The sequence below is a fragment of the Oncorhynchus mykiss genome, chromosome 18, assembly GCF_057628025.1.
Source record: "Oncorhynchus mykiss isolate SJ-2025 chromosome 18, ASM5762802v1, whole genome shotgun sequence".
In the NCBI taxonomy this organism is placed as follows: domain Eukaryota; kingdom Metazoa; phylum Chordata; class Actinopteri; order Salmoniformes; family Salmonidae; genus Oncorhynchus; species Oncorhynchus mykiss.
The window spans coordinates 30,212,399-30,228,748 of NC_143039.1; the positions used below are offsets into that span (position 1 = coordinate 30,212,399).

Here is a 16,350-nt window from a genome sequence, read left to right on the forward strand (position 1 = left end):
ACGTCCTCCTGCGGGCTCTGGAAAAGCATTGGATATCTCTGCCATTCCCGTGGAGTACCAGGACCTCCTGGAGGTTTTCAGCAAGGCTCGCACCAACTCCTTTCCTTCGCATCGCCCCTATGATTGCGCCATTGACTTTCTCCCGGGCACCACACCGCCTCGTGGGCAGCTGTATTCCCTTTCTGGCCCTGAGACCAAGGCCATGGAGGAGTGCACTTAGGACTCTCTGCCTGCTTGGAGCATTTGACCTTCTGCCTCCCCTGCTGGCACAGGTTTCTTCTTTGTGGAAAAGAAGGACAAGACCCTCCGTCCATGTATCAACTACCAGGGCCTCAATGATATCACTTTGAAGAATCGTTACCCTCTACAACTCATCTCCTCGGCTTTCAAACCTCTCCAGGGGGCAACCTTCTTTTCTAAGTTGGACCTTCGGAACGGCTACCACCTAGTTCGGAAAAGGGAAGGAGACGAGTGGAAGACCGCTTTCAACCCAGCTAACGGACACTATGAGTACCTGGTCATGCCGTTTGGACTCACCAACGCCCCTGCAGTTTTCCAGGCTCTGGTCAACGATGTGCTCTGTGACATGCTGAATCGGTTTGTGTTTATCTACCTCAATGACATCCTTGTTTGTTCCCGTTCTGCTCAAGAGCATGTCCGACAAGTCGTCCAGCGCCTCTTAAGTTGTTTGTGAAAACTGAGAAGCGTGAATTCCATTCACCCCACTATCTCTTTTCTGGGATACGTCATCGCTGAAGGGAACGTTCAGATGGATCCTGACAAGGTGAGAGTGGTGGTGGATTGGCCTCAACACACATTTAGAGTGCAGCTGCAACGTTTTCCCGGATTCACTCATTTCTGGGATTTCCCATCTCTAAAATCCTTAGTCCCACTGTTCTGTTGCTTCCCTTCGTATACATCCCACGGTTCATGTGTCTAAGATTTGTCTCACAGCCCTTTGTCTCCTGTTTCCAGGCCCCACTCCCCCTCCCCGTCTCATCGATGGCCATCCGGCATACATGGTGAGACGCCTGGTGAGTGTTCGACCTCGGGGCAGGAGTTTCCAGTACCTGGTTGACTGGGAGGGTTATGACCTGGAGGAGAGGTGCTGGGTCCCTACTAAGGACATCCTGGACCCGGCCCTCATCGTTGACTTTCACAGCCGGCATCCCGGTCAACCAGGTATGCGCCCAGGTAGGACGCCAGGTGGCACCCCTAAAGGGGGTTACTGTCACATCCTGATCGGTTTCACCTGTCTTGTGCTTGTCTCCACCCCCCCACCAGGTGTCTCCAATTTGTTCCCATTATCCCCTGTGTATTTATACCGGTGGTTCTGTCTGTTGCCAGTTCGTCTTGTCTCGTCAAGCCTACCAGCAGGTTTTTCTAGTTCCTGTTTTCTAGTCCTCCCGGTTCCGACCTTTTCTGCCTGCCCTGACCCTGAGCCCGCCTGCCATACCATTCTGCCTGCCCTGACCTCGAGCCTGCCTGCCATCCTGTACCCACCTGACTCTGACCTGGTTTACGAACTTCTGCCTGTCTTCGACCTGCCTCTTGCCTGCCCCTTGTCTATTAATAAATATCAGCAACTCGAACCAACTTCCTCCTGTGTCTGCATTTGGGTCTCGTCCTGTGTCGTTATAGTGGCATTGTGTTGTGCGACAAAACGGCAAATTTTAGAGTGGCCATTTATTTTCCCCAGCTCAAAGTGCACTTGTGTTATGATCGTGCTGTTTAATCGGCTTCTTGAAATGCCACACCTGTCAGGTGGATGGATTATCTTGGCAAAGGAGAAATGCTCACTAACAGGGATGTAAACAAATTTGTGAGAAAAAAAAAAGAGAGAAATAAGCTTTTTGTGTGTTTGGAAAAATTCTGGGTTCTTTCATTTCAGCACATGAAATATGGGACCTACACTTGACATGTTGCATTTATATTTTGGTTTAGTGTAGAATGTACATAGTAAATGTCTGATGATTGGAAATTTGATAGTAACAATGCTTTTGTTAATTCATTTCAAAAAGAAAATTAGATACGTTTGTACTTCAAATGATAACTCTCTGTCATGAGCAGTGTAAAAAAAAATGGGTTTCTGGCTGTAACAGATCGCCAAACTCTTCATCTTCATATTTTGGGTTATAGTTCATATTTGACATGCACCTACCTACCTGATTACAATAAACTATAGCTGACCTGACCTGACCTTTGTAATACTGATCGAACCAGACTGTTCTATTGATACAGCCTATTAAGAGATCCTCAATGTTGGCAGGCCTTTGTGTTCTCTCTTGAGTCAGTGTTACAGGAGAGGAGCCAATGCAACTCCTTGTGGATGTCATGAGTCTTTAGGGCTTAGCCCCAGCTTTAGAGTGAGCTCCACACTGGACCCTCCTGTAATCCTCTAGGTAAGAGGGATGATGTCCTAAAGGTGGAAAATCAACACAGAGAGCTGACACGAGAAATCGTTCCCTTTTAGATTAATTGGGAAATAATTTGATTACAGATCACCAATTTGAGCGAAAAAAATAGTAGGCTACAATCTGAAGCTGGTGTTTGTGTGTTTGTGTGTGTCTACCTGCCTGCCTGTCTGTCTGTCTGCCTATCCGTCTGCCCATTTGTCCATCTGTCTGCGTATGCATCCTTGTCTTTCTGTATGTCACGATGCCTGATGACCCTCTCTGCTGTGGCAGAGGCGTAATTTGGACCAGACCTTGGGGGTCAGCGTTAGCCGACACCCTCAGCTCCAATCAGCCACTGTGGGTGGCTATGTGATTAACAAGCTGTGTTGCTTTGCAAACATGTGCTCAACCACAGCTCAATCTAAGCCTGAAGCCCCCAGAGGGGCAAAGCTGGCAGAGTCCCTTACTCTGGTCTATACTGTACAGCTCCTGGGGTATTGTCCTACTATGGTAAAGGAAAAGAGATTGGGTATAGCCGTGTTGTCTCTTAAGCTCTGTTCTTAGAGAGAAAACCATTCACCACATAATCCACAAACGCAATGGGTGCCTAGCTGTACTTAACACAGCAGGATCAGAAGCAACTTTTTGGCACTGAGACTTTGCATTTGCTCAATAAATCAACTAGGACACCAAACCACGATGTAGTTTCACTTAGAGTAGGATATGAGGAACCTTGTGCCCTGGACATAAGTAACAAACTGTTCCGTTCCTTTTCCATCATGCATTTCATGCGTACACGACGTCGGCCTCCGATATGTGTTGCCAGAAGAATGTTTAGTCCTAGTAATAGCTTCATCCTAGTTTCGCTTGACTCAACATCTGAGCTTCAACTATGACTTTGGTCTGAGACTTGGTAGTTCCTGATATGTGCCCTGGCCTGTATAATATCTCATTAGCGCCCTCACGGTGTCCCGTTTCTCTCTTTCAGATGCCTATCCAGTCTCTGAGGTGGTGTACCTCTGGCAAACCGGTGCTGCCAAGTCTGTAGTGGTGGCAGAAGATGGATCCCGTCTCAACCAGTACCACCTGATCGGCCAGACCGCAGGCTCTGAGGACATCTACACTAGTCGAGGTGAGGTATATTCTCTATTTCCCAGCTTTTCTTCCAATATCCACACTAGCATACCCTAGAATTAAGCAATGTATTACGGTATGCATTCTAATTGGTATGCACATATGGATGTTGAAATGGAATGTAGCCTGAGACATTTTGATTTAGAATTGTACCCTTTAGGTATCAAATAATATATATATTTAGAAAATGTTTGATAAAATATTGTATTTTGGCCTTTACTACTATAGCCCATAGAAACGCATTGAATAGCGCATTCATAAATGACTAAAAGGACAGTGCAAACATGAAGGTTTTCAAGTGTCTGTCCTATATCTAGGAGACATAAGAAAGCTCAGGAAATATGTGTTTTTATGGACACATTGAACAACCCTTATTTTTGTTGGCACAACTACCTCCATACTTCCATTCATTGTATGGGTTACCTTCAGACGAGTCCTGTGACACTTGTTGGGGTAGTAGGGCAAAACAGAGAGGGGGGGGGGGGATATTTTGGGTGAAGGAGCAAGAGCAGAAAGGGAAGGAGCCAGCTGTCACTTAGGCTACACATGGACTCACTTATTCCTGTCCTGAGCTCCCTGGGAGTCACGGGTTAATCCCGTGTTGACTGTCCCATCAGGCTTTTGCATAAGAGGACGACATCACAGCGCCCGCAGGGATTGGACATCCCAGGCTCCCGGGCAAAGACACGTGGGACTGAAAGGCTTAATTCCCTTTATGTAAAGCAGAACTGTAGTACACTTCGGCTGCTGTCTGCAGAATGGCTGTTAAAAGTGTGGATTTCCCTGGTGTTGTGGGTAGAAATGGCAGAAACCATCCAGCACCGTGAGAGTCATCATCACAGCCGTTTAACTCCTTGGCCATGAAAGGAGAGGAGAGGCAGGACAGTCCCTCCATGGCAATCTCCCTTGATCATGGATAAGAACTAAAACCCTCCCTGCCTGTTAAGTAGACAGCGGGATCCTATAAGCTTCCCTGCAGGGCCACTGATAATTGTAAACTATAGTCCATTTGTGGACTGACCCCGAACTTCAGTAGGCCCGCGAGCTAAAAGTATGTTTCTGTGGATCTCCTTTCCTCCACCTGCTCCTCTCTGCTTGCCAGCAAGTGACAAATGGGAGCTGCGGAGGTCAGGCGGTGGCTGTAGGCCGTCTGTCTGGCCCAAGGCCAAGTCAGTAGAGTTCACTGTCCCCGATGGGAATCCAGTGGGTCAGTTCTGTTGCGGTTCTTGAATTAGCATGTGCCTAATCTTAGCTCTATGGCTAAATCAAGACGAGATTAGCAACAGCTCGGTTTAGGGACATGACATCCTATACCCCCTCACAGTACATTTACAGCAAACCACACTGAAAATAAATACCGTACACCCCTAAAATGAAATAGTACACTGTATGGTAAAAGAAGGAAATATAGTTTGTCCTGCAAAATGGAGTCCCTTAGTTGGGTTTAGAACCGTGTGCTTTTATGCAATGTCTCCTTTGGACAGATCCCAAAACCCAGCCTATTCCAGTTTCCTTTGTTTGTTTATATTTGCATATTTACATGTAAATTACATTTACTTAAGTATTTCAAGAACTTTCTGGGACCACCGTTGCCTTAGTACTCACCAGTTGACCAACATGGCTGCGTTATTGTCTGCAATGAATGGAAGTTCCCCATAAACGCTCCAGAATCCTTGCAGTAAAATCCACCAAAGGTACATGTTCATTCCTCTATGAGTCTCATCGGGCTCCATGCATCAACAGCAAACAGTCCGGATGGAGGATCGGATCCCCGGTCGGTCGGTTGGTCGGTCGGTCGGTCGCTCGGGGCGGAGAGAGGCTGGGAGTCATGGGTGTCTCCCCGGTGGGCCGAGAAGACGCCGGCTAGCTGGGGCTTCTGGGGCTGGAGACATGATGGTCCCTGCGTTGGCCCTACGTCCGTTTGGCTCACAGAATCACAAACTTCCCATGGGGCACCAGGTCAGCCCCCCTCCATCACACCCCTGGGAGAATTGTTATTAACTCGGAGCTTAGGTCTGTAGATATCTGTCCGTCGGTCGCTGGAGATTTGGTAGCGTCGCGTCCTTGTCGAGTGTGCGAGGCCAGAGCACAGCAGAGCAGAGCCGAGCTGAGTGAGTGGGCAGGACTGAGCTAGCGTTTTCCCTGATGGCAGGATGCAGATTGTGACAGGGGATTAGTGAGATACAAAAATCCGATTTTGCCTGGAGAACGCAGCAGTCATCAGTGGATTTTCTATAGTTTATCAGGCGCCGGCTGTGGGAAGCTAGAAAGGATTTTTTTAAAGCTTCAAATGCAATCTTCAGTTGGTTAACAGGATATGTTTGTTTTTTCCCTCTCCACTTTTTTACCACAACACATTTACCTCACACAGCAACTGTCACATTATTGAGTGTAACATACATATTTTAGCGAAGCCATTTTATATCATATTTTATTCATCTGATTAATTGTTTTCTTAGATAATTATATTTGTTGGCGATTGTTGCCATGGGCCATGTGTCATTGTCATGTTTTTTTTATATAACTTTTTAAAAAATATATATTTATATTTTATATAACTTTTTTTTTTACAAAAATGCATATTATTCTAAAGTTCGATAAAATTATGAAACATATAATACAATTAGACAAAAATGCAGGATGACTTTGCGATCCACTCTCTCTTTCCACTGTATATCTCTGTTGCCACTGCAATTATTCATTTATTTTTGTCCCACTGTCCTCTAAAACCAACAGGACAGTACACAGTCATGATGTGTCACTTCTACCTGAAGAGGAAGATTGGTTACTTTGTCATTCAGACCTACATGCCCTGCTTCATGACCGTGATCCTGTCCCAGGTGTCCTTCTGGCTCAACCGTGAATCTGTACCAGCCAGGACCGTCTTTGGTTAGTATAACCGCACCACAACCACTTGAATCAACTCTAACTAAAAGTGTACTTTCAACTCAAAATGGACAGTATGTTGCCCCGTCACCCAACACATACAATTATCACAATTTTCATGAATGAATGTTAGATTGTTTACATTTAAACCTTTAGTTAGCCAGATAAGTCATTGAGAACACATTGTCTTTCACAATAACGACCTGGTTAAACGACAATTATCTATATCATCCATGATCATGCCAATTTGAAATAGATTTTCAGGCAATTATAGACATTACAGGTGATTACCACCTTTTCCCTTGTCCCAAAAAAAAAAAAACTGAATGTCTACAGTAGGGTTCCCCAACTGGCAGGGTGATTTTATTTGGCCCCCCAAATTCTGAGCAAAAATAAATAAATATTTTTTTTTATACTTGTTTTATTTATTGTTGGACATAGAAGACTGTAAAAACACCAGCAAATCAGCTCTAAGTGAATTTAATTTTGACAATCTATTCCAAAATATTCCCACCCATAATACGCTAAATGACAAAATAAAGTATGTGGACACCTGTTCATTGAACATCTCATTCCAAAATCATGGGCATTAATATGGAGTTGGTCCCTCTTTTGCTGCTATAACAGCCTCCACTTTTCTGGGAACATTGCTATAGGGACTTGATTCCATTCAGCCACCTGAGCATCATTGAGGCCGGGCACTGATGTTGGCCGATTAGGCCTGGCTCGCAGTCGGCGTTCTAATTCATCCCAAAGGTGTTAGATGGGGATGAGGTCAGGGCACTGTGTAGGCCACTCAATTTCTTCCACACCAATCTCGACAAATCATTTCTGTATGGACCTCGCTTTATGCACAGGGGCATTGAAACAGGACTGTTGCCACAAAGTTTGAAGCACAGAAACATCTATAATGTCATTGTATGCTGTAGCGTTAAGATTTCCCTTCACTGTAACTAAGGGGCTTAGCCCGAACCATGGAAAACAGCCCTAGACCATTATTCTTCATCCACCAAACTTTACAGTTGGCACTATGCATTCGGGCAGATAGCGTTATCCGCCAAACCTAGATTCGTCTGTCGGATTGCCAGATGTTGAAGCGTGATTCATCACTCCAGAGAACGCGTTTCCACTGCTCCAGAGTTGGCGGCCATGGAAACCCATGTCATGAAGCTCCCGATGAACAGTTCTTGTGCTGACGTTGTTTCGAGAAGCAATTTGGAACTCGGTAGTGAGTGTTGCAACCTAGGACGCGCTACGTGCTTCGGTGGTCCCGTTCTGTGAGCTTGTGCGGCCTACTGTACCACTTCGCGGCTGAGCTGTTGTATGACGGTGCCACATTGAAAGTCACTGAGCTCTTCAGTAAGGCCATTCTATTGCCAATGTTTGTCTATGGAGATTGCATGGCTTTGCGCAAGATTTTATACTCCTGTCAGCAATGGGTGTGGCTGAAATAGCCAAATCCACTCATTTGAAGGGGTGTCCACATATAGTGTATATAGTGTATACTGTATGTTATCGAATACAAATGTAAGCAAGGTTTGAAATGATTATGTTTTAATGAAGTATTATACTTGTTTGGTCTTCTTGCGATCAATTTGCAGTCTACAAATGATTTGTAATTATGTTCCGGCCCCCTGACCATCCGCTCAATAACACATCGGCCCGCGGCTGAATCTAGTTGATGATCCCAAAATGTCTACAGCTACCACACGTCACTACAGATTATGTTAACGACTCTATTCCCATATACTAAAGAATATATTACAACCTGTTGCTCACTCATCATACAGGGGTAGTGTTCATAAGGCAGAGAATGGAATAAAATGGACTGAAACAGGGAGGGAATACTTGGCCTTGTCCAAGTAGAAACTATTATTTTATTTTTTCTGTTGCAAAACATTTGAAACCCTTTTCCACTGTGTGCCCTAATGAACATCACGTATCTGTTTTTCAACCAGGTGTCACTACAGTGTTGACTATGACTACTCTCAGTATCAGCGCTCGCAACTCGCTGCCTAAGGTGGCCTACGCCACAGCCATGGATTGGTTCATCGCTGTGTGCTATGCGTTCGTCTTCTCCGCACTTATCGAGTTTGCCACCGTCAACTATTTCACCAAGAGGAGCTGGGCGTGGGATGGCAAAAAGGCCATGGAGGCTCAGCACCCAAAGGTGAGTCCAGGTATCCCACTCTCCTTTAAGAAAACTGTCTATGAAACACTATTGAAAAGTGATAGAGAGCTATGGTCGTGTTTTTGGGATGACGTAATGGAAACATTGATGCTGTACATGCATAATAATTACTGACCGTTTAGTCCCGGTTTGTGAGGGTCGACATGTAACACAGACTATTTGTATCCATGCAACACAAATAGTACCGTATTAAATATTAAATGATACATTTTAAATGTTTTATCTCAACAGAAAAGGGACCCTATGGTGCTTTCTAAGAAGCCCAACAATGTCTGTACAGCAGGAGTGAACTACACCCCCAACATCACTAAGGATATCTCTATCTCCACCATCTCCAACAGCACCTCCATACAACTAAGATCGTCTGAAACAGAAGTCCTGGACCCCAAGAAAACCTACAACAGCGTGAGCAAAATCGACAAAATGTCCCGGATAGTTTTCCCTGTCCTATTTGGAACCTTTAACCTAGTGTACTGGGCTACTTACCTCAACAGAGAACCGGTCATCAAAGGAGTCAACATATTGGCTCCAACATAGTGTCTTTGTCAAACACACCACCCTACCTTCAACCGTATTGGCCTACAAGCTGCTAAAGAAAATGCTACTGTCTCAGAAAGGATGGGAGATGTCATGGGTTCTGTCTTTCTCATACTGTCATTTGCATGAAGCTTTTAGAGAGATACTCTACCCATGTTTGCCTTGATATTCCATCTTTATACCTACTGTACATTGCTTTAATTCAACAATGACATTTTGAAAGTGAAAATCAATGACATTTTGAAAGTGAAACCCGACAAGGACATTTTGAAATGCTGCAGTGTGGACATTTGCCCTGGCCTCAAATGAATTGAAAACTGTCGTGGCATTTATGTTGTTGTTTATAACCCGGTCATCTTGAAGAATAAGAGACTGAGAAACACATGCTGTGTTAGTAATATGAAGTAAGATATTGGAGGCTAGGAAAGTGAGGCTAGGAAAGTGGTGAGTAATGATTTTCAGTGTCATTTCCAGTCAATTTGGTAAAGTTTGTATAATACTGCAGACAAATCTCTCTTATCTCTATTGGATACATACGTTGTTATACTTTTGTCATTTTTGCCCATCTCACATGTACTGTTTGTACAATTTAAAATGTTACTATTTCTTACCTCTATCTATATAATGTACAGATTAATAATTTTTTGGACAAACGTTAGTCTAACTGTGGAGACAGAGCCCAAATAAGCAAGATACAACGCTGTGATGTAATTGATGATACAGTCTAATCAACCTAGGTGAAAGTGCACAGTCGGAACATTCTAAGCATTACCATGTTATAAAATGGTTGGTTGATTAGGTCTGACTTTTTCAATTGCAATGAAAGCGTTTTCCCTAAGCTAGAGGGAGTGGATGCCTACTTAGAAGTTTTGAGCTGACCCTTTGTCGTGAAAGGTTGAACTCGTATACTGTAACAGGATCCGTTTTCAGGGTCGTGTTCCTTAGCAATCAAATGGGGAAAAAAACAGACTGAAACATGGATGCACTTCCTGGATTTGTTCAATAAGAAACACTTATTTCATTTACCGTTTCAAAACATTTTGGCACAGTTTGCCCTACTGAACACAGCCCTTCTACACTGCTGTCCTATCCTCATTGTGTCATGACCAGATTGGCCCCAGTCCCTGAAGTCTGCTAGGGTTGAATTAGCCTGGGATAATGAGCTTGTACCTGTTAAACACTCTATCTGATATGGCCCCTGGAGAGAGAACGAACCACATGGGACTGACCACCCACCCTCACCCCAGGCCCAGAGCGCTTTGTTCAGGGTACGGTAAGGAGAGCATGTGGGTAGGGCTCCGGGGCATGGTGCCTCTGTGGTAACACCTACTTTCTTGTTACAGACTCAAGAGATCGAGATATGGTATCTTTTTTTTTTTTTAAAGAGAAAGAAAGAATGAAAGATGAAACACGAAATAATACGTTTGTGCTTCAAGGCCACCGTACCGGAGAGAGAAAAAGAATCCCCACTTCTGTAAAAGATGGAGATACAGCCTATATGAAACAAGCTGTTCCTGAGAATCACACAAACTCGTCGACACAGCGTGTACAGAGAGAGAATAGATGGATAATTATGGATATGATGATGGATAACATTAGTGACGGATGGATAATTTAAATGTCACTGACGTTACAGTTCTCATTAAAGTATCGTGTTGTAGATAACGCAATAACTGAACATGCATTATTATTAATGATTTTATATTCAAATCTCCGAGGCAACAAAGACATCCTTCATGTATATAGAGACAGTGACTAAAATACCTCTTTATTTGTATGTCTCTATGTGACATCTTGTGTTAAAGGAATAATCCACCAAAAAAAACTTGTATGTCATCTTTTTCCATTAGTCCACATTTGATACAGTCCCAAAATTGTTTTGCATGTCAGCAATCATGTTTTCAAGAGAAAGGACTTTCACAAAGTAAATTGCCACTTGCCACATCATTAAATGATGTCATTCCATTGCAAATCAAACCTATTTAATTTAATGTCAGATATAGTATATTCATTAGTTATGTGTACTATTCTCCTTGTACTGGTGTCAATGTGTACATACTTTGAGGCTGCAGCAAACCTTTCTTTTTTTAAGCACTTGACAATGAAGCATCCCTCTGAAAAGAAATCCACCAATCAGACTTAAAGTACATCTTAATGGAACAAATGGAACATGACCCCATGGAGGTGTCATGTGTGAGCTATCCCTTGTCACTAATAGCAACTAGCAAAGGATAGGAGAGGAGGGGACTGCGCTGATGACTCGATGGATTATAGAAATACTGGCCCATGAGGTTCTGTTGTGTAGGGAGAGAGAGGACTGATTCCATCCCATCAGTCACTGTGGCAGCCACATCTGCCATACATCTGTTTGTCAAGGATTTAGTTCCGCTTAAGTTGCTTTTCCATTCAGGAGCCCTGTGTGCTTCCCTCCAATTTAAGCCCTAACTGATGACAAATGGTGGTGCTCCTATGCAGTGGACAGCTGGGGTGCGTGTTAGCAGGCAGGGAGAAATGTACAATTGCAATGCTACGCTGAGACAAAGACACATGATAGCTCATCGCTATGAGGTTGTAGCTTAGCATAGTGCATACACTACCACCCATGTGTATGTGTCTGATGCATCAATGGATTATGTGACTAAAAAGTGTCAATAAATGTATGTACATTATTTGATTAAATTAGTACACTGAAATCACGTTTTACCCTATTATTATATTCTGTTTTCAGGGGGGAGAAATTATCAAACAGAATGGATGGTTTTCAGTCACAGTAGCCTATATCCTCTGTGTATGCATGTTGTTTGTCGATAGGCTATACAGTAGCCTATATCCTCTGTGTATGCATGTTGCATGTAGATAGGCTATACAGTGGCCTATATCCTCTGTGTATGCATGTTGCATGTCGATAGGCTATACAGTGGCCTATATCCTCTGTGTATGCATGTTGCATGTAGATAGGCTATACAGTGGCCTATATCCTCTGTGTATGCATGTTGCATGTAGATAGGCTATACAGTGGCCTATATCAGGCAACTTGTATTACACAGTAAAGCCACATAATCCATCGATTTGAATCAAACCTGGGAGAAAGCAGGGGTACTGGTTGGAGGATTTGGATGAATACATCCTAATTCAGATGTATTTATATGTCATGAACATCTTTCAAAATTCATGAGCTTGACATAAAGGAAGAGATGGATGTTTGCTTTACCTTTATTTAACTAGGCAAGTCAGTTAAGAACAAAACCTTATTTTCAATGACAGCCTAGGAACAGTGAGTTATCTGCCTTGTTCAGGGGCAGAATGACAGATTTTTACCTTGTCAGCTCGGGGATTCGATCTTGGAGCCTTATCGGTTACTAGTCTAACGCTCTAACCACTAGGCTACCTGCTGCCACATTTCCAATTGGTGTGGGATTATAATGTGCATCCAGGGAACAATAAACCTCTCTCTCCCACTTCTGTGGCTGCTTCCTGCTCCACACTGGTTCCTGCTCCACACTGGAAGATGCTATTTCCTACTAGGGCAGATTATATTTTGGGACTGAGACATCAAAAGGTAAATCCTCTGTACAGTGTTATTCCACTGGCATACAGACCAGCCTGGTCTCATAGACTAGATTTAAGATAGTAATTGTAAATCCTGAACTCTCAAATTAGTACGATATGTTGCGTTTGGTATAAAACAGATGGTTACTTAAGGCAAAACCAAAAGTATGATGGTTGGTCGGGGGGGTTGAGTAGGTGTATAACGAGAATGTCTAGCAACCCAAAGGTTGTGAGTTTGAATCTCATTACGGACAATTTTAGCTGATTAGCAACTTTTCAACTACTTACTACTTTTTATCTACTTTGCAGCTACTTAGCATGTTAGCTAACCCTTACCCTTACCATACCCATTTTGGCTAATCCTTCCCCTAGCCCTAACCCTAATCTTAACCCTTTAACCTAACCCCTAAACTTAAACCTAACCCCTAGCCTAGCTAACGTTAGCCAGCTAACTAACGTTAGCCGACTAGCTACCTAGCAAGAATTCATAACATATTGTACGTTTTACAAATTTGTAAATTCGTAACATAAAATAAGAATTGTCATTTGTAACATAACATACGAAATGGGTGGTGGACATTCACTAATTAATACATACCATACAAAACGTAAAATATTATACTAAAAATAGTATTTGAGATTTACGTACAGAATATTGTGAAATGCTCTGAGACCAGGTTGGACAGACAGAGTAGCCCTAAATTGCAGTACCGTCGCCAGCCGCTGGGAGGTGGTCTGGCTTCTCAGTGCAAACTTCCTCGCGTTATGTTGATTATCTTTACAGGTTTAATCGAAAGCAGGCTATTAAAACGAACGCAACCAACACGAATGTGGCCAATAGCATTATGTGTCAGGGTTTAGCCTGCAATAGTTAATCTGTACATTTTTCGTGTATCCCAAAAACAGGGAGAGCACGACTTTGGTTGGGAAAGCAATGTAGGGAACCAGCCTTTTCTCAGAAAGGGAGCAACTTTGAGAGGATATGGTGCCATTTTCCAGTGGCTTTCTGCTTGAAATGTATCAAGTGATTATTTATCTTAAAGTTAAAGCGTGTTATAGCAATATGTGATCTAAGGAGCTACAATTTGTAATGAAAAACATTTGAAAGTGAATAGGCTAGTCAAAGTTAAGATTTTGCTTGCATACTTGTTTTTTATGGCTTTTTACGAGTCTCGATCTGTAGGTAGACGCCCTACTGTATCGTGTGAACGATAACGTCATCATGTCGGTGCATAAACTGGTTACTGTAATTGAATGGAACGGAAGGAGGTGGGGTGCTGCTGTTTAAGACGTTGATCATTGACGTTGCAAAGAAGGACCGGAGCGGCTCAAACAATCTCGGCGACTTCCGAACGCGGATGAATTCAACCTAATCCATGGTCGATCATCAGGAGATTTGATGGATTTCCTATAGGAAACTATACACTGGGTGAATAGTTCCAGTTTATATATACCGCTCCTTCTCCTCCCTGGCTCCCTCTACTCACCGCTCTAACAACGCAGAAGTCTCCACCGTCTTCATCATAAGTCATTTTCATGAACAATGACAACCAAGTTGCTGGTGTCTTTCTTACTTCTGTCAGTCCAACGGGTGCGGTAAGTCTCTTGACTGTTATGATAATAGGTGTTGTTTTTACATAGTCGAAATGTGAATTGTAGTCAAATGAATTAAATCAATTAGAGCCTATTATGTGCTGTGTATGTCACGCGCGTCTTTGATACGCAACAACACCGACGCGCTTGCAGAGTATTAATTGAACTTCAGAATCATTGTTTGGCCAAATAGCTATTTATACTCTCCATTTGCATTATTAACTGTCGAACGTGTTTGCATATGAATAGTCTATTCTATCAAAAAATAAATAGGTAGTTAAATTCTGTAGGTAGCCTAGTTGAATTACTGTATGTAAAACCGGGAACGTCCGTAATAATTGGTTTTGTGTTGAGATGTGTTTGATTTTGAATTATATTTTTTTCTGTTAAATAAATTACTTCTTGTACGATTTCAGTTTAAAGTTTGGTTTCATCTGCACTTGTTATGCACTGAATTCAAAAACCTAGGCCTGTAAGACTAAGACTGATCGACTTTTAATGCATGAATTATAATCTAAAGTCTGTGATATTGAGATTATTTTTAAATTAATAAAACGAACTTCTTTTTTATATGATATTTAGTTCCGACCCAGACCCAAGGGACTACGATGGGGACTATGAGGACACTACTGTCAGTCAGATGCTGGCTCCCAAAAACCACCAGGCAGAGGCCACGCTCATATTAAATAACTTACTTAAGGACTACGACAAGACACTACGCCCTGATATTGGAGGTGAGTTACATGTCTGTATTTTTACTGCGGATATTACAAAAACTTTCAATGGAGTGTCGAAATTGCTTTGGTGATACGCGCACCTTCAATGGCTACGTCGGAAGCGCGCTGTCCATGGTGTTGAACTGGCCTCCTCGGGCGCGGTGCTCGCTCACTGGTGGTTTTGTGCGTGTTTGTTCCACCAACGCGCTCAGAGCTTCACCTGACAACCTTATCAACCAAGCAGGAGGAGGAAATCATTCCAGATAAACAGATACACATTTTGGCAGCCTATTTGTTTACCGGTCCATGGTAACAATGAGTGGGGCACTGTATTGTATAGTAGGCTTAGGTTAGTTTCCATGACACAACCATCTCCCCATCTGTCCCTTGTTGATTACAAATGGAATCTAGATGAAAGGAAGTTGTCAGAAACTCAATGCTGGTCATAAAATATTAACATTTGCACTTGACACAACCATCTCATGCAGCCAAAGACAGATTCGGGATATGTATGTTAATTATCTCGGTAGTGAACTTAGTTCTTCCCACAAGACTGTCTTCATACAGTAGACACATACTGTTTCTTTTAGCTCCCTGAGTCTGACAACTAAATGATAGAACTATACTGTACAAAAATATAAACGCAACAATTTAATTGATTTTACTGAGTTACAGTTCATATGAGGAAATCAGTCAATTTAATGAAATTAATTAGGCCCTAATCTATGGATTTCACATGACTGGGAAGACAGATATGCATCTGTTGGTCAGACAATGGGCCTCACAATGGGCCTCAGGATCTCGTCACGGTATGTTTGTGCATTCAAATTGCCATCGCTAAAATACAATTATGTTCCCTTTACGCCTGCCCATACTATAACCCCACCGCCACCATGGGGCCCTCTGTTCACAACGTTGACATCAGCAAACTGCTCGCCCACACGCCATACACACGGTCTGCAGTTATGAGCCTGGTTGGACTTACTGTCAAATTCTCTAAAATGATGTAGGAGACCGTTTATGGTAGAGTCTATGGTAGAGAAATGAACATTCAATTCTCTGGCAACAGCTCTGGTGGACATTCCTGCAGTAAACATGCCAATTGCATGCTACCTCAACTGCACATTTTAGAGGGGCCTTTTAATGTCCCCAGCACAAGGTGCACCTGTGTAATGCTCATGCTTTTTAATTAGCTTCTTGATACGCCACACCTGTCAGGTGGATGGATTATCTTGGCAAAGGAGAAATGCTCACTAGCAGGGATGTAAACACATTTGTGTACAACATTTTTGAGAAATAAGCTTGTTGTGTGTATGGTAATTTTTTTTTTTAAAAAGCATGATATTCA

The 16,350-nt window shown here is 42.9% G+C and overlaps 3 protein-coding genes across 6 annotated transcripts in view; 2 read left to right on the top strand and 1 right to left on the bottom strand.

Moving 5' to 3' along the window:
* The window catches only part of LOC110495827 (gamma-aminobutyric acid receptor subunit beta-3), a 53,521-nt gene extending 47,818 nt beyond the window's left edge, over nt 1-5,703 (bottom strand). For both annotated transcript variants that reach the window (XM_021571289.3, XM_021571288.3), the window contains exon 1: nt 5,136-5,703. In XM_021571289.3, the coding sequence (XP_021426964.2) occupies nt 5,136-5,263 (128 nt within the window). In that variant the 5' untranslated portion in view covers nt 5,264-5,703. The remainder of the gene's footprint in view (nt 1-5,135) is intronic.
* The window catches only part of LOC110495826 (gamma-aminobutyric acid receptor subunit alpha-5), a 31,059-nt gene extending 19,222 nt beyond the window's left edge, over nt 1-11,837 (top strand). Inside the window, exons 7-11 of one of the 2 annotated variants that reach the window (XM_021571283.3) lie at nt 976-1,194; nt 3,385-3,528; nt 6,267-6,419; nt 8,375-8,586; nt 8,839-11,832. In XM_021571283.3, coding sequence (XP_021426958.3) covers nt 976-1,194; nt 3,385-3,528; nt 6,267-6,419; nt 8,375-8,586; nt 8,839-9,144 — 1,034 coding nt within the window. In that variant the 3' untranslated portion in view covers nt 9,145-11,832. Of the gene's footprint in view, nt 1-975; nt 1,195-3,384; nt 3,529-6,266; nt 6,420-8,374; nt 8,587-8,838 lie in introns of both variants that reach the window. The other variant, XM_021571287.3, reaches the window with a different exon arrangement.
* A 1,601-nt stretch (nt 11,838-13,438) lies between these two features.
* LOC110497098 (gamma-aminobutyric acid receptor subunit gamma-3) overlaps nt 13,439-16,350 on the top strand; it is a 42,050-nt gene continuing 39,138 nt past the window's right edge. The window contains exons 1-2 of one of the 2 annotated variants that reach the window (XM_036952271.2): nt 13,439-14,289; nt 14,869-15,020. In XM_036952271.2, coding sequence (XP_036808166.1) covers nt 14,237-14,289; nt 14,869-15,020 — 205 coding nt within the window. In that variant the 5' untranslated portion in view covers nt 13,439-14,236. The remainder of the gene's footprint in view (nt 14,290-14,868; nt 15,021-16,350) is intronic. The other variant, XM_036952270.2, reaches the window with a different exon arrangement.